The sequence below is a fragment of the Nipponia nippon genome, unplaced genomic scaffold (genome assembly GCF_047370975.1).
Source record: "Nipponia nippon isolate SJK-2023a ecotype South Korea unplaced genomic scaffold, ASM4737097v1 scaffold_1, whole genome shotgun sequence".
In the NCBI taxonomy this organism is placed as follows: Eukaryota; Metazoa; Chordata; class Aves; order Pelecaniformes; family Threskiornithidae; genus Nipponia; species Nipponia nippon.
Window position 1 is genome coordinate 12,280,671 of NW_028262290.1, and position 24,497 is coordinate 12,305,167.

The 24,497-nt window shown below is 48.4% G+C and overlaps 2 protein-coding genes and 1 long non-coding RNA gene across 3 annotated transcripts in view; 1 reads left to right on the forward strand and 2 right to left on the reverse strand.

Annotated features, from left to right (window-relative positions):
- Positions 1–3,978: 3,978 nt before the first annotated feature.
- On the forward strand, positions 3,979–9,205 carry LOC148057243 (uncharacterized). The gene is made up of 3 exons (XR_015701907.1): positions 3,979–4,475; positions 6,506–7,318; positions 8,226–9,205. It is a non-coding gene; the product is annotated as an uncharacterized LOC148057243 (long non-coding RNA).
- A 777-nt stretch (positions 9,206–9,982) lies between these two features.
- Positions 9,983–15,473, reverse strand: TRIB1 (tribbles pseudokinase 1). The gene is made up of 3 exons (XM_087746080.1): positions 15,035–15,473; positions 14,310–14,602; positions 9,983–12,227 (listed from the first exon to the last, which is right to left on the reverse strand). Exons 1-3 carry the CDS (start codon positions 15,335–15,337, stop codon positions 11,759–11,761), a joined length of 1,065 nt encoding a protein of 354 aa, XP_087602206.1. The 5' UTR covers positions 15,338–15,473; the 3' UTR covers positions 9,983–11,758.
- A 4,748-nt stretch (positions 15,474–20,221) lies between these two features.
- The window catches only part of NSMCE2 (NSE2 SUMO ligase component of SMC5/6 complex), a 138,389-nt gene continuing 134,113 nt past the window's right edge, over positions 20,222–24,497 (reverse strand). Inside the window, exon 9 of the mRNA XM_087746164.1 lies at positions 20,222–21,945. The gene's annotated coding sequence lies outside the window, so the exon portion shown is untranslated. The remainder of the gene's footprint in view (positions 21,946–24,497) is intronic.

A 24,497-nucleotide genomic window follows, 5' to 3' on the forward strand; every position in this document is an offset into this window, starting at 1 on the left:
TTAACAAGTAATGGCATAGTAAACTCCAAGATGCAGCGGAGTAATTAAAACAATAAAATCTTAAAGGTTGAAATGATACCTTTTGTTGTGGGTGGAAGGTGAGCAAAAAAAAAAAGAGCTTTATATCTGCATCAGCTCTTTGAAAGAGATTCCTGAAAAGAGCCTGGGAAGTGGTACCCTTTCCCTGCATAGCAACAAGAAGGGACAGAGAGGGTGTGAGTCCCCAAGGTAAAGCTCATGCCCCTGCAAGGGTGTAAACTTCTGCTTCTTCCCATCTTCTTATCGCACCCCTCGGTCCCCCGCAAAGCCTCTCCAATAAACCTTCGACACTGGGACTGATTGGATCTGAGCAATGAGCAGTCCTTGCATTTTGCACGTGGCTGAATTTCACTCTGGTGAGTAAAAAAAAACCCAACGGTTGAATTTGGTAAAAGGAACTACCATGCCTGTGTGTTGAATATGGGAAGAGTCACAACTTCTGCCCCGGGTTCGTACAGCTCTGCCCTGGATGGCGAGCCCAGAGCAGCGCTTTACTTTGCACAAAGTGCTGACACCAACAAATACCATAATAGTGGAAGTAACTTTAACAAAACACTGCTGACTAGCACAGCACTTCTGAACCCCAGCCGCCTTTTTTTTTTTTAAAAGCTGTTTTGAAAGTTAATTGTTGAGCCTCACAAAAAAAAAAAAAAATTGGAATTGGGCAACTCTTTATGCCAAGGTTAAATTGGGTCAAATCCTGAAATCCTGACTTCAGGCCAGATTCTGCAGTTCCCATTGATTTACACAGGAATGTTGCATGCACTGGAGAATTTCTCCCTGGGTTGCTCCGCTGGGTGAACACTGAGTTCAGATCTCTAGGTTTGACCCAGCACGCAGCAAGCAGGCTGGCAATGCTCGGGCTGCTGGGCAGGCCAAGCCTGACTTTGCTCCAGATTACAGTGGTTGGGTTATAATTCATGCCAGAGCAAAACTCCTGAGTATATCCTGAATATAGTTGCATTATAGTTCATGTCAGAGCAAAATTTCTGGATCTACCCTTATGATCCAGCTGGAGATTTTCTGCATGTGGGATCTGTGGGACCAGATACCCCATGCACGGAAACTGGCTCATCCCTGCAGAAGACGCGGTGGGGCTGCCAGGGTTTAATTGCAGCTCTCTGCTTTCTCAGAGGCATCTGGTTTGAGTGAAGCCTTTCTAACTTGCACCAACGGGGTAGGACCCACAAGGGCTCACAGCAGACAACTCAGCGACGTGCTGGTCCTTCCCATCCATGGCTGTCTTTGCCTCCCTGGCATTTTTTGACACTTTGCTAGCAACTGGGATATGAGATGGCTCCATTGGTATCATGCTGTGTGTCCTTGTCACCAGGAGTATTCTCAGCTGGCCCATAAAGGAAAACTGCAGCTCCCTTAGGCTGCCCAGCATAGCAAGCAGATATGAGAAGAGAAGCTGTTCTTGTGTGTTTTCAGAGCATGCATTTTCTATACGCACAGAGAGTGATTTATTTCTCCTTACTATGAACTGCTGCAGCAGCCTGGATCATGGCTGTATCATTATCCACATACTTTTTTTGTTTTGCTTGATTGCTTCCCAGCTTAACTCCTCCCTATTAGGTCTTTAACTGAAGAATTTCTCCCTTTGCTTCTGAGGGCTACACACATCCTTCGGCGGCTGCAAACGTACCTGAGGAAAGCACATTATCCAGTGCATTGGTACATTGGCCTGTTGGGTGTGTTATGTGATGGTCACTGAAAGAATCTCAGTGCTGAACTGTACTTTGTCTATGTTTGGCATGTGGTGAGACTAAATAATCCTGTCTGTTACAAAGTCACTCCTGCTAGTTGTTTCCAAATGAATCAATAACCCTTTTAAAGCCACAGCTGCGGGACCGTGGTCCATCTACTGCTGGCTTTTGAACTGCCTACAGTCATACCCGGCATTTGTTACTCTATGCAAGTCATCCCATTGACTCCGAGAAGCGCTGGGGATGTTCAGGGCTTTGTGTTTAAGTGCCAAACCATGGACACGTTTCCACTCACCCGCTGCTGGGAGTCCATTGCAGCTGGAGTGCTTTCCAAAATGATTCATCTTGACCTTTGCTTGAAACACGGAACAGCTTCCTAGAAAAGATGAACCCGATTTCTGGAAGAACCACTCTAAGACTGCAGTGGAAAATTTCCAGAAATAATTAAATGCAATCATTTGCAGAGGGGTCAAAAGATCTGGACACCTGTTTCCCGGCAAGGCGGCAGGGGGGCCGGCTGGACCATCGCTCAGCTGTCCCAGTGCCTGAGCGAGATTAGCACCTGGGTAAAGAGCAGCTGACGGGTGCTGAAGATAGCAAGACCGAGGTCAAGCCGATGGGAAGAAGAGAGGTAAAGATTGTATTGCTTTTCCAGAGGCCTCTGCACAGCATAGAATCATAGAATGGTTTGGGTTGGAAGAGACCTTAAAGATCATCTGGTTCCAACCCCCCTGCCGTGGGCAGGGACGCCTTCCACTAGATCAGGTTGCTCAAAGCCTCGTCTGACCTGGCATTGAATACTTCCAGGGAGCGGGCATCCACAGCTTCTCCGGGCAACCTGTTCCAGTGTCTCACCACCCTCACAGCAAAGAATTTCTTCCTTTAATCTAAATCTACCCACTTTCAGTTTAAAACCATTACCCCTCCTCCTATCCCTACACTCCCTGATAAAGAGTCCCTCCGCATCTTTCCTGTAAGGCACGCTTTAAATACCGGAAGGCTGCTCTAAGGTCTCCCTGGAGCCTTCTCTTCTCCATGCTGAACAACCCCAACTCTCTCAGCCTGTCCTCATACGGGAGGTGCTCCAGCCCCCTGATCATCTTTGTGGCCCTCCTCTGGGCCCACTCCAACAGGTCCATGTCTTTCTTATGCTGGGGCCCCAGAGCTGAACACAGTACTCCAGGTGGGGTCTCACCAGAGCAGAGTAGAGGGGGATGGATGTGGATCTGCTCAGCCTTGCTGTGCCTTCTTGCTGCGGGAGATGGGCAGCGGCTTGGGATGTGCGTGCTGGGAGCTCCCGGCAATTCCTTCAGCTCTAAGGTATGCAGATGCCAAAAGGCAGGCTCTGAGCCGCCTCTACAAGCCCATCTCGTAGCATTTGCATTGAACCTCTGACAACATGATGGGAGACCTGGTTAGCTCCAAACCCCCTTCTCTGCACCACAGGTGCAGGGATTTTGCTGAGGGAGGCTGTCAGCAGTAATAAGCAATCATCTCCTCCATCAGCACGCAGCCCGAGCTCCCTGCGCCGCTCTGCCTGCAGCTGGGTGAGGCTTCTTCCTCTCGGGCTCTGACTCATGCCCACATGCGTGAGCAGGATGTGCATCACGGGCCAGCCCCGGGTCACCCGCTCAGCCCCCCGTGCCCTGCGCCAGCAGACCTGCCTGCGTCCAGCAGCCAAAGCCCTGCTGGCAACCCAAGCCATACCAGGCGCTGGGGACTGAAGCTGGATGCGACTCCAGCATCTTCCCTCCAGCACAGAAAGATGTCCCAGGGTGGACCATCTCCTGGTCATGGCTATGAACAGTGGTGCTCTCTCCAGCAAGCACGGCTTGCCCAACAAGCCTGCAGGCACGGGGGTCCCTCATGGGCGGAGCCCAGGTCCCATCCTGATGTGTCAAAAGCACTCTCCCTGCAAAACCAGCCTTGCCCCATGCTGGAGAGAGATTTTTCAGGGCTTTCGCTAAGGTTGGCACATGCACATGAAATGCCTGGGTCACAGCACGGCACGAAAAGGTGCTCCCCCTCCATCCGAACCACAAATCCTGCTTTTCCCCGTGCACCCAGAGAAAAAGAAGAAGAGGACATTGAGAAAAATGTTACCAAGTCAGGAAATCATTCTGGCGGAGGGGGAGCAGTTCCTCTAACCTCACACATGGGGAAAGAAAACTATGTGCTGACTTTGCCTTATTTTTTAATTTATTGTTTTGCCAGCTGCTCAGATAAAAGGACAAAGCTCTGCCTGCTGTAATGAGGCAGCCAGTCAAGCATGCCTTTGCAGCACAGAGCATCTGGCTGGGACACTGGTGACGAGCGGGGAGTAATCCAAAGAGTTCACAGGACACATCCTTTCAAATCCCTCTTTGCAACAGCAAGGACTGGACACTTACTCGTTCTTCCTCACATGAAAGTTTGAAATCTCCTGGAGATCATTAACTTCAGCAGACAGGGCTCTTACATATTAAAGATCACAAGACCCATGATAAAAAATCCCATACGTTCACTGATTAAGCCTTTCTGTCTGCTGGGCTTGAGTCCCCATCGCCCCAGGCACCGCTGCCGCCTCCAAAGGCCGCTGCCCTGCGTAGAGCATGGCTGCTCTGCGTCGCCTCCAGTCCCCACGGGGAGGGAGGGCAGCACAAAGTCCCTCCAAAACGGGGCCAGCTGGTCCTCTTCAGTGGTTCGTCGTACTCTTGTGTTTTGGAGCATATCCCCTTTCCAAGCAAGGTAATTGTCCTGTTTTCAGCTGGGATAGAGTTAATTTTCTTCCTAGTAGCTGCTATAGTGCTGTGTTTTGAATTTAGGATGAGGATAACGTTGATAACACACTGATGTTTTAGTTGTTGCTGAGCAGCACTTACACTAAGTCAAGGATTTTTCAGCTTTTCATACTGCCCTGCCAGCAAGGAGGCTGGAGGTGCACAAGAAGCTGGGAGGGGACACAGCCAGGACAGCTGACCCGAACTGGCCAAAGGGCTATTCCAGATCATATGACGTCATGCCGAACAAAAAAATCTGGGGGGAGTTGGCCAGGCAGGTGTGGCTGCTGCTCAGGAGCTGGCTGGGCATCAGTCAGCAGGTGGTGAGCGATTGCATTGTGCATCACTTGTTTTGTATATTCTTTTATTATTATTATTATTTTCCCTTCCTTTTCTGTCCTATTAAATTGCCTTTATCCTAATCCACGAGTTTTACCTTTTTTCTGATTCTCTCCTCCATCTTATTCAGAGGGCGTGAGCGAACGGCTGTGTAGTGTTTAGCTGCCTGCCAGGTTAAACCACGACAGTAATTTAATGGAACAGCACCAAGCTCTGCTCTGGAATTCACTGCTGCAGGATTTTGAGACCCCAGAGTACATATAGGGTCAAAGGCAGCCAAGCAACTGTTAGATAGGAAGGTCCTCGGAGAATGGTTAAACACCAAGCTGGGCATCAGGGGGCCACAGTGTCACAGAGTCATAGAATGGTTTGGGTTGGAAGAGACCTTAAAGATCATCTAGTTCCAATCCCTGTGGGCAGGGACACCTTCCACTAGACCAGGTTCCTCAAAGCCCCATCCAACCTGGCCTTGAACACTTCCAGGGATGGGGCATCCACAACTCCTCTGGGCAACCAGTTGCAGTGCCTCACCACTCTCACAGTGAAGAACTTCTTCCTAAAGAAGTTCTTCCTACTCTAAATCTACCCTCTTTCAATTTAAAACCATTACCCCTCATCCTATTACTACACTCCCTGGTCCCTCGCCATCTTTCCTGCAGGCCCCCTTTAAGTACTGTGTCCTTCTGCTGCAGCGGGGACATCACAGGGGGAACCGGATGGGCACCTGCCCTGCTGCCATGCACATCTGTAGGCATCTGCCAGTGCTTCTCCTGGGGCTGGGTGGACCTGTTGGCCCGACAGCATCCTGCCTCCCCCCAGATCCAGGCAGCTCGGGCACAGGCATGAGGGTGGAGAGGAGCAGGGCTCACCCCTACGCTTGCCAGCCAACAATTTCACACAAGCACCAGGGTTCGTTTTACCCTATCACCTGGTGTTTGAGGGCCGTTGCACCCCTGGTTTGCAACCAAGCCTGCCGGCTGACCTTTGTGAGCCTTATTCTGCTGCCTTTACTCACAGGGGGAAACACTTGCTCACACCAGGCATCCCACTGCCTATCTGCAAAGTCATTGTCATTGGGCATGAGAGTCTTGCGTGGCCTTTTGCCCCAAATTATGTTGTTATACTTTGCCCCTGGTTGCTAGCACGGCAAAGCAAACTCGCAGTATTAGAACCTCAGCAAGACTATGAATCTGACAAGTCGAGACTTGACGGGGATGTTATCACAGGGCCCAACAATGGTTTTACACTCAATTACATTTATGGTTTCTGTGATTCATCTAAATGTTTATGGCTTTGTCACTACCTGGAAGTTAAGAAAAGAAAAAAAAAAAAAGAAAAGGAAAAAAAAAGCCCTGTAATGAACAATTTGCTGGTGCAAGACGCTGGGTGACACAGGAGAAACTGAGCAACTACCTCAGGTGGTGGGGAAGAGTCATTTTCTGTGGTGACCAGAGCTATATTTGATTTCTTAGGCAATGTCAGCTTTTGCATGCTACATTCTTTGGCTAATCGCCAGCACGATGTGTAATACTTTAGCCACACTGTTGTTACTTAATCCTTTCCTAATCTGCAATTTGCGCAAGAGGAGTAAAATCTAAGCAAAGCCACTGAGAACATCTCCACTAATAATTTATCAAACTCGACTTTTGTTGTTGGCAGGAGATGGTAGTCGGTGGAGGTGAATGTTTTCCCACAACAGCACTGTATGATAAACACGGGGCAGCTGATTCATGCCGCACTTATTTTCTGTCATCCACCCTTCGTGTCACCCTGATATTTCTTCGAATGATAAGCCTGCGTGTGTGCTCACAACACACCGCTGAGGTCCCAGTTTCATCTCTTTCTGCAAATTACACATTAATTAACCATTAATAACAGTGGGAGTTGCATGCAGAAATCCACACCCGCCGTGATGAGACCGTGCCCTCGGTGAGCAAGTGCCGTATTAATCACCTGCATTTCAGCGCCGGGGCTGCCTCCGCAGCGCTGCGAGACGAACGTCCCTTGAGAGGAAAGCGCACGGGCGCTCGCCAGCCCTAATCCTGCCGTAAAGAAAAGCGTTACCTCTTGCTCTATGAATTTTATTTATTTTGGTCCTCTGGGCAGTGCTTGCTGTTGTTAGAAACATGATTGCTTCATACAGTTATGTTAATGTTTGCATTTGACAGAATGTAATTGATACTTCTGCTGCTCTGGCTTCAAAGCCAAATTAGGAAATGAAGTGCTGCACATTAGCTTGTTTAGCTGTTTAAATACTGTAAATAAATACATACAGTGCAATGAAAACTAATGAGTTTTCTTTAAGGCATTTTCTAAATAGCCGGCTTCATAAAAAAAATAAAAAAATGTTCCTGCTGTGAACTCATATCCTGAAGGATTTGTTGCTTTGCTGCAACAAAAATTGATCCTGGCTGAAATCTGAACTCGATTTCACCTGGAGACCAGGATTTTGCAAGTTATGGAGGAATCACGGTAAGAACTGTTGCAAATTTCACGGTACTTTTACCAACAATAGTTCTGAGAGATGTTGCATTTAACAAAGCCATTTTTTGCAAGGGATTAAGTCAGACCATGGTAATATGGCAAGCTATTCTTCTCAGCGCTCGCTAGGAAAACATTGTATTTGTAAGAAGCATTTGCATAGGATATTTCTTTGTGCTGCTAAATCTGTGCAGTGCTGTAACACTAAATGTTGGGATTTTTCACTGAGAGAATGCAACAGAGTGAAAAAAAGGGGGGAAAAAATCTACTTTTGTATAAAGAGATAATCTGAAGAGATTTGCTTGACAGAACGCACTCAGCACTGATTGAATACAACGTGCTTTTCAAGTTCTCTCTCAGGCCTACCCTCAGCGCATTAAAGCAGAGCTAATGAAGACCGTGCACAGGCTTTGCGATCCAGCCAAGCACAATGGATCTTCATCTTGCACATCCTTATAAAAAATTGCTCTTTTCCCCCTTTTCTTTCATAAATAATACAGTGATGAAGCGGTGCCTTTGACTGACTTGAAGGTGTTCTCCTAAAATCAGGGTACTTTTTAGCATAGGTAGAACTGAACCTCTACCATCTTAATTAACTGCGAATAACCTCAGCAATATCACCTGCTTGGCAAAGAGATGTTGACCTTAAACCTGAGCTTGCTGAGCTGGCTGTTTTACCTGGCGCTTTAAGAGGAAGCTGGCTTATAAATTCTGCTGTGCTACTTTAAAAAGAAAACTATTGAACTGATGCCTAAAATGCAGCCAAAGTATCAACAGTTGATAAAAATACGTAAATATATAGGATGTAAGCTCTATCCTGACTGGGAGGCGGTTTGATGCTGGTTTAGGATGGAGCCCAGGAGGTAGTGAAAAACCTCCTTTTTTTGTGTGTTTTCAGCAGCAAACAGAGGAGGACTGAAGGCTCCCAGCACTTTCCAGAGAGGCCAGCAATATCTTGCAACTTCAAGATGAAAATGGTGACCAGCTCTGAGAAATACGTAAGAGATTCAGACAGTCCTCATCCGAAAGGACCATTTAAAAATAGACAAATTATGACTCTCTCACAAAGAAATGTATGCATTGCATAAATCAAAGTTCTCACACCCACCATCAAAGTTTAATCACTTAATATGCTGGTTCTTTCAACACGCTCTGAAACTTTGTATACAATAATACAAACGATGGGGTTACGAAGCAATAGCAATTTATTCTGCTGTACAAACGGATGTTGCATTATAATCCCTAAAGCAACACAGAGGCTGTTTGCAGATGTTACTACAATTTGGCGTTTATTTTAATTGCTCTACAGTGTAGCTCATGTGAAATAAAGTCATGGGATGACCTACACATTCACCTACTCAGGGTGACTTAACTACACGGGAAAAAAAAAAAGGTGTTTTGAAAGTTTTCAAGGTTTCACCAAAGCACGAACCTCCTGCAGTTGTTTTAAAAGGATGCATCAGGGCTCCTGTCCAAGCCTGAAAGCATGGTAGGGCAGGGGGTAATTTAATCAGCCAGGCTATGTGGCACATGTATTTTTACAAGTCTTGCAAGAATAACATCAGTAAAGTAACTTGAGATATTTTGGTGTCTGACATTCACTCAGCAAGTGCTAAGAAAATATGCTTACTGCACAGATTGCTGGTTTCTCGGAGTGGGAGTCGAGGTGCCTAATGACCGTCAGCGCACTTTGCTTTTTCATTGACCAGGTCCCTGTTCCCTCCTTCTCTCTTTCCACTCCCTTTCTAAAAGCAGAGCCTATTTAAAAGTTGCTCCTGCTCAAAGAGCTGCCTGGAAGCAGTTGCTCTGGTGAACAGATTTCAAGCAAAAGGACAAAGTTAAACATGAGGCAAAGTATAAATAAAAATCAAGACTCTCTTCCTCCTCCTCTCTACTTGTGAGCGATGATCTCACCGCTCCGGGTGGATTACAAGGGTGGCTTGATCTCTTTCAGGAAAGCACATTCTCTAACCTCGATACTGCTGCTATTTATACTCCTCTCTTCTCGCCACAAAGAAAAGCAGCTCTAATAATCTCCCTTTTTTAACGGGCACGCTGGGTGGCCGCGGCACTGCCTCCCGGCAGCGGGGTCAAGCCCCTGCCCACTGGCTCCAGCTCCCCGTGCTCTCGAGAGCCTGTGCTCTCGACCGCTGCCTCTGCTTCTGGCTGCTCACTTTTAGACACCTGAGATGTGATTTTCCACTGGCTTGAGCATCACGTTGCCACGCACACAGGTGCAGGGTGACAGCCTTGTGGTGCCATAGCATTTTCCGCTCCTGGGGCACAGATGGAAATGAATGCACGTGCTGAAAGGCAATAGGGTTTCTAATGGTGAGAGGCAGAGCTGTAACTCCTCTCCCCCTTGTTTATCAGATGAATAGGACACTCCGTTTCACATAGCTCTGGGGACATCTCGGGCCCCTTCCACCTCCCAAGAGGCAGGAGCCATCCCCTGTCCCCACTCATCTCCATGGGGATTCAACCCCAGGCAGCGGTGGGGAGTCAGGGCTCAGCCCCCAGCGGCTCAGGCACGATGGAGCACACATAGGGACCGTAGATGAGCTGATCCTCTCTGAGGCCAAGCCCCATTTTTTCAGATTAAACCAAACATACTCAAGCTGCGTTCCCCTCAAGACACCGCAAGAAACAGGGACAAACATTATGAAACCAAGTTTATTAAAACTTTCTACAAGTCAGACTTTATCATCTAGGTTTCCACATACATATTTACAAGTTGGACATAGTGTTTTTAGCTTTTCTGGCAGAGTTTTCTACCAATATATACAAATGTACTGTTTTTCATAGAAGGGTTAAACTGTATCACAGATACAAATGTCAAGCAATCATGAGAGGTTTAGTGCAACGGAGAGCTGGAGCGCCCTGCTCTTAATGCTCATGATTCTGTCAAGTTAGTATTGCCAACAATAATTCACATTAAATTGCTCTTCGACACCTCTTATTGGGACAAAGTACAACAAAACAAGAAAACAAAACCCCAAACAGTAAGGTATGTACAAAGTACACAGTCCATGAGGTATACATGGTATTCTCGCAACGCGTGGTGGGACTGCAGCTTGCCGGGGGTTTACCCTTAACATGACTTCACTCAAACTGTGCCGTGTTGGGGCCGTAAGTTACCCAGCCCACGGCCATTTCAGAAGCCGCGCTCTCGCCTAAGGCGAATGGACATCTCTTTGCATAAGCCACTGGACACAAATGTGAAACAAAGCAGAAATTTTAGGCAGGACTAAGCTTTACTTACCCCCAACCGAGGAAGCTAATGATTTAGATATATTCATTATCCACGCACATTGGAAAGACTATGAATAATCATGCAAAAAAAAAATTTAAGGGGAAAAAAAAAATGTAGCCAGAGGCAAACAACATACCTGAATAATCAACTAAGGGCGTATGGAGATTTTACTCTTAAGACTAACATTTTGGGGAGTGGATCGGGGAAGAGGAGAGGGGATGTGATGTTTTTAAGAGTTGAGCCTGTAGGAAAACACGACTGTGTTTACATGTACTGTACAAGATATCCCTTATCGTTTTCCAAGGGAAGGCGCCCCAGCCGATAGTGTTACGGTTTGGTAAACGGATATGTTTTGGCACTCAGAGCCAACGAGACCTGCTACTTGACAAGCTCGCTGAGGGCATAAAGTTATATAGGCTACGCCATGGTAACACAAGGCTTAAGTCTATTTAAAACGCTTTCCCAGTCAGCCAATGGAATCGGAGGGGATCCGGCTGGGAGATCCACCAGCTTCTGCTTTGGAAAGAGCCACAGCAGTGATTTGTCCTACGGGTGGATCTAGGAGCTTCATGCCTCTGAAAGCAAGATCAGCTGGAGGAGCAGCAGCGAGCAGGCGGGTGGCCGTGGCGGGCGAAGACCTCCTTCCCTTATTAAAGTGCGCTTACAGTCAGAAAGCTACTTTGCAAGCCGGCCGGTGTGGCACGCCGAGTCGATTCCCCTTTTTACCCATTTCTGTCAGATTTGCTCAGTTAGAGGCGCACCTCGTGCCCCCCACCCCCTCAGCATCGCTGCCAGGGCTCCGCACCCCCGTAGCCACCGTGGGAAAGCAGAAGGGGCTGCCTTTCTGTCTCACACCTCACCAGCCATAAGACTCCGCAGCCAAGATGCGGCCAGTTACACCGGTGGAGGATGCGGGAGGCAGGAGAAAAGCCAGGCGGCTCTCGCAAAGCTGCTCGGGTCCTCCAGGGCCGGCGGGACGGACCTACCAGCAGAGCAAGAGGATGAAACTGAGTACGCTCAAGGGAGCGGAGATCTATGGGTTGGCGCTTATTTTAAACAAGGTCACTTTTCTGACCATACTGGCACTTTAAGATGCTGTTGAGTTTGCAAATGTGGAAAAATGAAACTCTACGAAGATGCTGGAGGTGAGAACCAATGAGTTTTTTGAGATTTTAGGGTTAGCAGAAGAAGGAACTAATATCGTCACTGTCTCCGTGGTATTCTGGAACGATTTGATCCGAAGTTCCCGTCTCCTGGTCTGTATATCCAGGCTCCAAGACTGCCTCGAACCAAGGGTGAAGCAAGATCTCTGGAGCAGTGAGTCTTTCAGAGGGCTCCCGCCGCAGGAGGCTGCGGATGAGGCATCGGGCTTTGGGGGAGACGTGGTCAGGAATACAGAACTGTCCACGCCGGATTTTGGAAAACAGAGTGCTAGGGTCCGAGTCGTGGAAGGGATAGCGTCCCACCAGCAGGGTATAGAGCATCACTCCCAAACTCCACACGTCGGCTGATTTTCCAGAGTAAGTCCCCGTCGTGTTTAGGATCTCAGGGCTGACGTACGCCGGGCAGCCGTGCTTGTCTGAGAGCGCATCGTCTTCACCTTTGATGATGTGCGTGTCTTCCAGGCTCTCCAGCCGCAGCTGAGTCCTAGGGAGAGCAGGGGAAGAAGCCACAGGTTAGAAATAGCAACGCCCAGGCACAAGCGAGCACGGTGAGCCCCCCGCCACGGCAATCCCCACTCCCCTTCTCACGCAGGCATAAAGAAAAGGAGAGGAAACACTTTTTAATTTGCAGCGAAGAAGTTGCCTGGACTCCTGGACCTGTGCAATGGAAGCACAGCTACGTGCATCGGGTAGGTGCTCAGCGATGCCAGCTTATTTTATTTACTGGGGATTTTAGCAACACAGAGGGCTCTCGAGGAACACCGGCAAGTTACCTTCTATCTACACAGGCTGCACTGCGACTGCAGGGGGTTAATCAGCTACAATGCATCGTACACGCCGCTATTTGCGGTTCAGGCTTTGAGCAAACAGCGTCCAGCTGCGTGATTTTGCAAACTGCAAAGTCCAGCTCCCTTCTGCGCTTGCGGGAATCATCGGCTCTCCTGAGTTTTGTATTTTATTTTCTAATTTTATGTTTTAATAATTATTCTTTTTGGCTTTCTGGAGGGTACCACCGCACCCTCCACCTCCCAGGTGGAGATGGGTCCACCCTGACCTCCCATTTTGGGGGGAAAGGGGAGCTTCGCATCAGCGAGGAAGCCACCGTCTCGCCCTGGAAGGGCTCTGCGCTGCCTTGCAGCCCGCTGGGGTGTAGATGCGTTGGCTGCAGCCTGTCCTCAGCGTGACCTCGTCAAATACCCATTGGTTCTGCAAACGGAAAATATGACTCAACGCGAACCGTGGGCCCAGGATTGGCTGTGGGAGCCCTGAAACTGCACCTGTGCCGGAGAGCCCGAGTCCGCCTGCCATTGCTTAACCCTCTTCTTGCCAAATGGGATGCATATGACACTCGCCTGTGCAACGCGTTATTTCCAAATGAGCGAGACTGTGTGCAATGTAACATTTCAACAAATGTTTCATCTTCTCATGGGCGGGAAAAGCTGCAATAGTTTCCTTCAAAGGAATTACTTTCTTTGCATGTCAACATATGGTTGTTTCTGTTTAAGAGGGGCAGTGCTGGTTAATTTTCTTATCACATTTATAAATGATATCCTGAAGAAGCGTTAGCCCAGTTAAAAAAAAAAAAAAACAAACCAAAACAAAACGTGTTTTCTTCTGCTTCAGTAATATTTCCTCCAGTTTCATCAGATTAAGCACAACTCCGCTACAGCCCTTACTTGTCCACGGGATAAGCAGCTAGTCAGTCAGTTTTGCTGATTAAAAATGTATTTCTGGCTCTGCCGCATGTGGTGGGGCACTACAAGAGCAGCAAACACTCCAGGGAAATACTGAATTATTTCCCTAATCTAAATTTAACAACTAGATTCTGGATCTCCTTTCTATAAACCTAGGCTTTAGGCTAAGTTTTACCCAAGTGCTTTTCTTCAGTGCAGGATTCCCAAGGCAATATTTAACTGCGTCCCACCTTCCCTCCTGTGCATGCCCACATCCGCAGGCACAGGGGGCACAGAAAGCACCACCGCCGGCAGCGGAGGAGGGATAAAAGCCTCGAAGGACACAGCCGGTCTTTCGTTAGCAGCATAACCCTGATCAGCAGGGGATTTCAGCGAGGAGACCCCTCCTGAGCACCCCTCTCCCGACGGTGGCTCTGCCGCAGGGCTGCTCTCCCGGGCGCGAGGAGGGACCAGAGCTCCGGCTCCTCGCACCTCCTGCTCCCTCAGACGGGCCGTTCCCCCTCCCCGGCCCGACGCCTCAGCCTCCCTCCTCTCCTCCTCTCTGCCTTTTATTCATTTTACACTGAATGAGTGGCACACATGACATCTTCTGGCGCTAACGAGCATCCAAACATTCATCCCTTTGTCTACCAGTGGGTTTCACTGAACTGGAGAGCTTCCTCCCTTTCATCCGTCGAGATCTAAGAGCCCCAGTGCGTACCGGTTAGATCCGTGACCTACTACGCATAGGTGACGGGGACCGACTCGGATCGCTCGCAGGTGATGCCCAGCTGACACGGCCGTTTCCACTCCCTGGGACGCTTTTTGTGTCTCTGGATGTGGCATTCCTCCCTCCCCACTCACCCCAGGGCTGACTGGTGACAACCGCTTACCTTTCTTCATTAGAGAAGACAAATTTCCTGAGCTTGAGGTCACCAAGTACGATGGCCGACTGGTGGCAGTGAGCTACAGCGGAGACGATCTGCTTGAACAGCCGGGCAGCCTCCTCTTCCCTCAGCCTCTTGCAGCTCCTCACGTAGGAGTGCATGTCCCCAAAGTCCTTTTCAAAGAACACATAGGCCTTGGTGTCCCCGAGGATGACTTCGACGACCCCGGTGATGTTTCTGTGCGACGGCAGCTGGATGTAAGGCCGAATCTTGTCCTGGTAGTGTTTGAGGGGAAACACCTGTAAAGAGGAAATTAAACCAAAATTCGTTCTCAAGGGCGTTGAAAGCAGCCGCTCGCATAGCAACTCTCCCCAAACAGTGACGAGGGAGCTGGAGGGGAGCCAGGGCTCGGCAGGACCGCCGTTCAAAGCGGTTACCGAGACCCTTCCTGGGCATTTTATATCGAAAAGGTGGGGAAAAAAAACCCACCAAACCACCATCCCCAAAGCCTTTGGGGGAAGGTCCTCCGAGGTGAGCCGGGGTTACAGGTTACTTCCAGCGCATGTAAATCCCCACCGGTGGCGGGCCGGGCGTTTCTGACCGGGGGGGCAGCGGGAGGATGTTTTGCAAGGCTCTGCCCGGGTCGAGCGCTCAGAAACAGCGGGAGGATCCCCCCCCCCCCCCCCCAGCTCCTCCGCTCCCCATCCGCGCCCGCGGAGCTCCGCGCTCACCTTGCAGCGCAGCTCCCGGCCGGAGCTAACGCTCAGCGCCCGGGACACCTGCTCCCGCTCGGCCAGCGGCAGCAGCAGGTACGAGGCGATCAGGCTGGGACCCGCCGCTCCCCCGCCGGCGGGAGAAGCGGGGGAACAAGGCGATCCGGGAGCGCTCAGGCAATCCGGGGGTCCGCAGTCGACCAGGCGAGGGCACTTGGAAGCCGGTGCTTCTTCGGCGGGGCCGTCGTGGAGAGGTTGGAGCCGCTTAGCCGGAGCGCTGCGGCAGCGGGCGGCCGGCAGGAGGGACGCGGGGCGGCTCATGGAGGGGAGCGGGAGCGGGCGCGGAGCTAGAGGCGGGCGGTACGCGCTTGGCGCATCCCTTCGTCGTTTTCCCCGCCGAAACCTCGGGCCGTGTCCACCATCTGCTGCCGACTCCGCGCTAAAGTAGTTGGAGGGTTTTTAAAAAAAAAAAAAAAAAAAAAAATTAAAAAAAAAAAAAAAAGTCGTTCTCCTCCTCTTCGCCGTGACGCACGGGGAAATGGGAGGAGGGAGGCTCGGACACGCCTGCTCCGCTCCTCCTGCTCCTCTCCGCGTCCCCGGGCCCAGCGGGGCGCGCAGCCAGGCGGGGCGGCGGGGACCCGCCGCCCCGCCTGGCTGCGTGCCCCGCTGGGCCCGGGGACGCGGCGGGACCCCCCCTCCCGTGGTCCTCAAACCGGTCTGGAGCAAGGACATCTCACGTCCGAGTCAGACTCCTGAGGAAGGCGGGGGGGGGGGTCACGCCTTGCTTTCGGGGTTCGCCCCTCGCAAGCCTTCAAGCCTCCGCCGCCCGCTCGTAAGCAGAAAAATAAATGCAAGGAGCGTTTGCTAGCAAAGCCAACCGATTAAAAAAAAAAAAAAAAAAAAAAAAGTCAGCGGCACCGAAGGATGAGTGTCTTTTCTGCAAAGGCAGCCCTGGAAATGGCAGCGGAGGGTTTATCCAGGACCGGCGTGCGCCGCTGGGAAACGGTGCCAGAAATTTCAAATGCCGCCGTGGTGCTTTCGAGACAGCATCGCCTCCTGCGATGTGTAAAAACAAAAAGTTAAGCCAGGCTGATTGCGGAGAGAAAGCGAGCCCGGCTCCATTCCCAGGAGCTTCTTTATGTATTTGCCACGCTTCTCCCCAGCCCCAATTCTTGCTTCTCGCTAATCACTAAATAACGATCGTTCATCCCAAGGTTGGGAGCATGAAGCTGTTGTGTATTTACCACCTTTGGTGTGAATTTTGAGGCTGTCCTACGCAGGGACAGGAGTTGGACTCAATGATCCTTGTGGCTCCCTTCCAACTCCGGACATTCTATGATTCTATGATTCGTTCACGAGCGTTCACGTGCACCGTCAGAAATACTTAGCATTGGGTGTTTCCCATGTTAAAACTATCTGCTCTCCGAAAAAGGAATAGCATCGAGAGCAAGCAGCAGCCAGCAGCTGCAGTGACCTGTGAGGAGCGGAGAGTCAAGCTCAACAGCCACCATCGGGCTCAGAAGTGGGGGTTTAAAGGAATAGTAAATAGATTTGCAGCTAGGACTGTTAGTAAACGGAAGGAAAATGAGAGAAAATGAGACAACAAATCATCCCTGGAAAAAATGCAGACAGCTGTAGTTTTGACAAGGGTGCTTCAGAAGGAAACTCTCCAGCTTCTCTGTTTACGTATATGCAAATTTTCTGTAATTCAGTGCTGAGGCTTCCCTAATAACACAGGGAGCCTGCCTTTTGTTGTTCCATAGGGTCAGGTCCTATCCCGGTTTGCTTTCCCCAGCCCCGGTCTGTTTAAGCAGCAGAGGGCCCAGGACGGGCCCCCCGGCTCCGAAGCCCGTGGTGCCACGCGTGCAGGTATTCGCTCAGATTCCTGGCAGATAACTGCACGGCAAACCCGTGCATGCCTTCAGCTACTTCTAGGGTATTTTAAGAAACACATGAAACTCTTGTGCGGGATGACTCATAGCATAGCAGTCCCATTAATGCATTTAAACATAAAATGCATATGCCATAAAGGGATATCCCAGGGCCCGCGTTTTCCTTTTCTTTTTTTTTTTTTTTCTTCCCAGAAATACAATTCCGTTAATGTCTGCAGATTGTTTCTGAGCGATTCACCACAGCTCTCAAAGCACGCTGTTTTATTTCGTTCCTCTCATAGGTAAAACATGCACGAGTATCCTTCAGGCCTTTGTTTTTCTTTTCCTTTCCTGGAAGTTTTATGATCGGGATGCCGCTGCCGGGGGAATTTCGCTGGTGGGATGCTGCATGTGTGGGCTGCTTCCTACCCCGAGAGAGCGCCAGGTGGGGAGGTGTCAGTGCTTTTGGGGACAGGGGAAGGGTGTAGACACATCAAAATAGCCATGGACCTACGTAAATGTACTCAACGGGCGTTATTAGCGGGGAACAGCATCCCCGTAGCTCGCTCAGAGTGAGATGCAGCGTGAGCAGGAGTGAAGGTGTCAGTGTAAAAACCAAGTGGTGCACCTGGGGTAAGTACCCGCCTTTGGTCCTCACCCTCCCGAAGATCCCCCTCTCCCAGCTCCTGTGCTCACTGTCCCCGCTGAGGAGAAGGGCCAAACTGAGGATCCATTTGCACACATTGTTGGAAGCCGTATCCTTCACCTTCCCAGCCTCCCACTCATTGAAAGCCTCTTAGAGGCCACGGCTGGTCACCTCACGCTGGCCCTATGCCACCAGGACCAGCACAGCTGCTTGGTTGAGGCTACTGGCAGCCAAATGGGGGATGGCACCCACTGGTCCTTAAGAAGGGCAAAAAGCCCCCCTCGTCATCCTGTCCCCCCAAAAAGCCATCTGGGGTGTGAGAGGAGAGCAGGGCACAGAGGCTTACACAGCATTGCACCCCGCAGTCCTGCCACAGGCTCCTGGTGTCTGGGCAGCCTCTTCCCACAGGGACTCCCCGGATTTCGTGCGCTGTGGGGGTGTCCCTGCTAACTGGAGCACCGAAACTGGGCCTGCAGTCCCCAAAGGCCAGGAAAAGATAACCCCTGGGCAATTCATCCCAGAAGTGCTGGTGGGTGCCCTCTCCCAGCCGACCGTACAGACCAAACTTGAGTTGTCTACATGACATGATGAACCCAAGCTTCAACCTCCCAGGTGTCAGGTCTTTGCAAAATGGGGGCAGTTCTTGGCAGCAGGAAACCTTCATTGCTTCTTTAAAATGCCTGGCATGCTTTCAGGTACTCAAAGCATTAATGTCATGAATAAACATATAGTAGCAATTATTAACCAAATTAATAATGCTCACTACCTTATTCTCAGTCTTATGTTTTGGGTATGGATTACAAGAAAAGGCCCACATCCAGATTCCTCTCCATCCCCACCAAATTCATGCCAACATGCAGAGCAGAGAAGTGATTCCCACTTTGGCTTTTCTGTTTTTTTCTAATTTTGGCTGATCCCCAAAATGCAAAAAAAAAGGGATGCCAAGGATGGTGTCTGATGACCTGCACGGCATGGTGCTTCTTGGAGGGCTGAAACTTGTCCTCCTTACCCATCTCCACCAGTGCCTGCATGCAAGCCTGGTTTGGTTATGAACCAGTGCAGAGAGCAGGAGGAACTCCAGGGAGAGATTTGTGAAGAACAGAACTGTTGGAGCATTTCAGTATTAGAAGATTTTTGCAGAATATGGGGCTACCACACTTGCCATAGCAGTCTCTTGTTCATTGTAGGTCACACCACAGGCATCCAGGCATATCTCCTGCATCAGTCTCCTCCTGAAATCAAAAGCCATTGGGGGTCTTCCTTCTATCCCCTGCACAAGCCTTCATCGTTCCATCTCCCCCTCCCCCAAAAAGAGATGTTTTGGGGGCTACCTGCTTAGTATACAGGAGATGAATACTAGCGTGGCAATTCTCAGCTGTGCTTGCGGCGAATTTGAGTCTGAATGGCTTTGCAGCCCTTCCAAATGAACCGAGGCAGTGTTAGGCGTCTCCGATGGCTAGCACTGTAAATCATTGTGGAGCACAGAGCAGTGCAGAATTATGCTTATAGACTTAACTTGGGGGTAAAACACTGACTCTATGGATGAGTCTTGCTACCCGAGTGCCAGAAAAATGAACCACTGTGAGCCAGCAAACCACAAGGAACCAGACACCCAGCGGTGGATGCTGTGACAGGGGCCTGGTACCAGTGAGGTGGGGCAGAATGTGACCTTTGGGAGTACAGATCAGAAGCCTTTGTGCTTGGCAAAGGACAGCAGCGTGCAACCAGCACCTTCCAAATGCTAAGGAAGTCTGAGGAGCTCCCAGTCAAAGGACATTACAAAATCATTACAAAAAATAGATCCTGCCTTGGAAAAGGATGGTCAAAGCAAGCAGGACTGCTCGCCATCGCCTCTTTTCCTGGAGTCCCAGCTGCTAGGCGAGGAGCTGGAACTGGAGCAGAAACAAGATCCCATGGGATGTGTATCACAGATCTGGCACGTCCCAGCAGAGGGAAGGGTCTTGCCCAGCACAGATTTGCCAGAGCTGTGGCAAGCTGAATGCTGCTCTTCATATATTTTTTCTCTTTTTTAAAACAGACAAGCAGCACTATTGCATCTGCTAGATGAAGATTTAAGAATCCAGAATTCCTGGTGGTCAGGCATTGACATTCCCTTTTCCTGGCATGTTATCTTATTTAAGGGGATTTTTGTTATGTGGTATTCAAGCACCCACCTGTCTCTCCCTCAGCCAGTGCCTACACTCACCTGATCAGCTGCTTTTCCTTAGATGCTCACAGAATTATCTCCGCTGCTCCAGTTCTCTGACCCTTTATCTTTCTAACTAGAACAGCCAGAGGCAATGAGAATTGTGTAACCATCTCCCCACTTCCCAAGTGCTTGGGACAGGTCTGGTAACTTTGATAATATGTCTCATGGGATACACAGAGTAAATCTCTATTAGATTAGGCCACTTATAAATAAACTGGCTGCTTGCTATGGGAAGAAATTAAAAAGTCTTCATTTTAGTTATCGGATGAGAAAGGCGTGACACACAAATACTTCAGCTAATATTAAACTATCAGGCAAATGATGAAAAATAAATACCTTTATTTTACAAATTATCTCAAGCCATGTAATGAAACTTAAACTACCGCTAGACTGAAAGCCAGCAATTTAAAACCAGCAGGTCATCCGTAATCTACTAGTGTACAGAATCACCCTGCACGGACAGACTCAAAGAGTAGTTGTGTGGCCAGGTAATAAAGAAAGAACTCAAAAGTAATGGTTTTTTATAGCAGGAGTGGCATCTGTGATAAACCCACAACCATCCTTAGACACTGTGGAACTCAGCGGCAGTTCGCTGTTAAGATATAAAACACATGACGAGCACGTAGTGACATCAAAAGGAGCGCAACGTAATGGTGTTCAGATGTCTCCCCTCAAGCCCGCACAGAAGCTGCTCTGAGCATTGCTGTTGCAAGGAACTCTAAATAATTCCCTTTTGATAAGCCAGTTGTTATCACATCCAAGGAGTCTCATGAGCAGCACCTCCTGACTTTGTTCCTTTGCAGACTAAAGAGCATGAAGGCTTCTTCTGTTGCTTGAAAGACGTGTGAAGGTTCAGGTTTTAAACCTCAAATCCTGTTTTTACTTCAGAAGTTGATTGCACAAGCGGACAGTGAATGAGCGTCTCTCCATTTCCCTTGCGGTCAGAGAAGATCCTATTCATACTGAGTTTACAAGCAAACACTTCCTTTGGTAAGCTTCCCATGCAATTCAATTCATGTGCGTACTTTCAAGCTCTGTCTTCGGGTCTGGACTATCATCAGAATAAGCGAGCGAGGCAGGCTCTCTTCTCAGCCCACCGCAACATTTTCTGCAGCATTTTGAAATGATGAAACACACTGTGTTTTCTGTTCGTTGCCACAGTCATGGTAAGTCGCTGAGATTACTCATGCATCAAGAGGCTAAGCACATACATGGGTATCTACTGTACGATGTACACGCATCCCAGAATTTTACTTGCTTAACAATCAACCTAATGTTTTTACTTCTTATAGTTACTGGCTGGCAGCCTAGAATCCGCTGGCACCTACACACAGGATTGTCCTCTGAGCATTGCTGTGACCACATTGTGTCTTTGAAATAATATGTATTAACAGTAAGTACTTTATGACCAGAAAATAAATCATTATTCATGAAAGACTTGGAATTTGCAGTCAGTACTAGTCTGTACTTGTAGTGAGGAGCCATCAGCTTAAGGCTTTGGCTGTAGCAAGAGAAAGGAAGACCTGTCCTTGGGATATTCTAACATTTTCCACTCCAGGAAGCCCCTTTCCTAGGTGCATCTTCTTCACTGTATAACAGAGCACTATCCGTTACGGAAATGTTCAGTTAATGGACCGCACAGTACCTCAGGATCCGTACATGGAGATTTTTAGGGAAGGCGGAGATTAACGTTCACTTGAAACAGCAGTGGAAGTTAATCAAGTTGCACAGTGAATTCTAAGCTAGTTTTGGCCACAATACCAGACCTATTCTTGAGAAAAACGTCATGAGGTACTTGTGACCACAGGTAGGTAAGACCTTTGTCATCAGCCGCTCATGAGGAAACATGAGTATGTCCAAGAGGACATTGTCTAAAATAAGGCAGTGTGTTGGCCTTGGCTGTTGAGTCATCGGTATCACTTCCTGCAGCCCCTGCTTTTGCTCCGGCTGTTTCTCAAGAGAGCACTGACTTAGCCTAGTCTTTTTGATTCTTCTAGAATGAATAAGATCACAGCTCCAGAGCAGTAATGATGAATATGTCCTTGATTCAGAGGAATGTGCGCTCCTTTTAGCACAAGTGTGCTAAATCTTCCATGAGATGCCTGCCTGATTAGTTTTTATCTTTACACGTCATGGCTCCACTGACTTGAAAACTTCAGAGTCTCTAGTTGTAAAACGGAGAATTCTGCTTCACGGGGAGAATCTGTTCAAGTGAGAGAGCTGTGTTAATGGCTCGTGCCTCGGGGTGCCACTGAAAGCTGTTGCGTATAGATCTCTCTTGCCTTTATTTTAATGTTTGATTAGACATTTCTTTAATCGCTCAAAATACTACGTGGAACTTCTGTTCTCTGGCAGAGACAGATTCTCGCCAGGTTTCAGTGACAGACCCTTATCAGCTACATTGAGGTTTGCTGCATTTGTAAAGCACCCCTTATGGAAAAGAAAAAACACCACCTCACCTCTGGGTTTCTTTCCTTAAATACTGTTGCAAAATTTCTGACGTCAAACAATGAGACACAAATTACCCTGTGAACTGTTAACATATGCCTGTTTACATATGATATCTTATAGCCAAAACAGATTAAGTTTTGAAGGTTTAACTGCTGTTGGGTTTCCACTTCTGTGAATCATACAGATCAGCTTATTCATCACAGACATTTATTTTTATTCTTTAACTCTTTCAAGCTACTTCTGTCCAGAGCGGAGTTTATAGGGGACACGGGACACATGGGAACAGAGAGGTCACAACAACCCCCAAACTTTGCAAATGAAAGAGCAAAAGAGCTGCCAGTAACTACAGCCACCCGAATGAATCAGTAGCGGATTATAACTTCCACCAGGTCAGCTGACAGGCACAGAAGCCTTCCCCAATTGCCGAGGCAAGTCTGTCCTTCCACCTAGTAAAGTGCCAGCTGCAATTCATGCTGATGACCCAGCCTGTAATCTTTCCATTTCAGAAGGAAAATTACTTGTACGAACCAACAACAAGAGAGAACCAGCCGTGAAAAATCAACAGGATGGCTCAAATCCCAGGTTCAGAGAAAAAAAAATTCACTCATCATACTAGGATTCCTTGGATGTTATGATATAGCTTAAATTCAGAAATGCGAAACATTTTGGGGAGTACTTCATTGATTGCAGTAAATACAGGCAGTTTTCTCTAGCAGTTGAATCTATGATGTGGTGCATCACTGATTTTGACGGGACTCAAGTACTCTCATCAGCAATCCTGACATAAGTGCATGAGTATCTGTCTTTTTCTGGATAATATGGCTGTGGCCATACTTGAAAAGAGGTCTCTCTGATGATAAAAGAAAGACACCTACCTCTATTTAAATACACATGCCTCTTCACCTCATATGCAATTGTTATTAAAGCTAAGCAGGTAAGTGCTGCCAAAAATCAGTCCATTTCTTTCAGCTGAAGACGGAGAAGGATTTCAGAATTTAGGCTGCACCTGCACTTGCTGTTGAGGCGCTCTGATTCACGGATGCTGCCTGGCTCAGGCTAGCAAAGGGGAGAAGGAAGATCGTGTCTTTTGAGGCAGGAATGTGAACATTCAAAAATACCTTTCCACTTAGAGTGGCAATGAGTGAGTGCTTGACTATTTGTTCTCTTCATTTAAAGCGTTGCTTCAGATTTGTTTGTTTTTTCTCCCAGCTGCATCATCTTAAGCAGGCAGTTCGCACTATTACCTGTGGATTAGCTAACACAGACGGATTGAGTGCAGCTTCCACTAGGGCCATCAGCACTGCTACGGGTCAAGCCTCTCTCTTTAACGTATGACAACAAGGTGTAACCAAGGCAGCAATCTCCCTTATGGCATTACTCACTGGACCATGAGGGTAATGACCATATCAGGAACTGTAGCTATCCAAGGGTATACCGGTACAAACACTGCACGTAGCAAACCAAGCCTGCTGCCAGCAGTTTGTCGGTATGAATTAATCTGTGTGTAATTCAGTATTTATAATGTTATGTGTTATTGGAAGGCACGCTCAATCATCCAGACACCTGCACGAACTAAATTTGAGGTGCAACACTGCGGCCGTGTAAAATGTGTGTACATCTTTGCATCTGAAAACTTGGGAGACTGATTACCACTAGGGATTGAATTAGATCCGTGAGGACAACATTAATGCACCCCTGTCAGAAACTGCAGGGATTGTTTAACTAACGCAAGTGTCTGTTTCTGAGTGTTCTGCTTATAAGTGGTGCTGGAGTAAATTTAACCACAAACTTAAAGATGAAACAAAAAACTATGAACAGTTTAGGACATTCCCTCCCCCGCCTTTTTTTTTTTCTTTTTGACAAATGCTATGGTTAACATCCTCCCTTGTGGTATTTAACTGAAAATCGGTGACCCATCTTAAAAACTATAGGTTTGAGACCTGAGGCGTCTTAAAAGGGACCTGATTTTTACACATAAAAACACAAACAAGTACATACTGCTCAACTCTTTTTCAGCTATTTCAGCTGGGCTTCCATAGACAGAAGCACTCATGATCACTGCTCAGTTTTGAAAAGACGGACCTTTGGGGTTAGACCACATTATGAAAATTACCCAGCTAATGCCCATGAAGTGTTTTGAACACAAAAGCTCAGTGCAAATAATAATGGTTCAGTTCCCTTTTTTACCTATGAAATCAGCTTGCAGATTAATATTCTTCAATTACAAAATAACAATTTCAGTTTGAAGTGGTTTGCACTCTTAAGTGCAATTGGGGTTAATAATGGTCTACGAAAGGAAAGCTG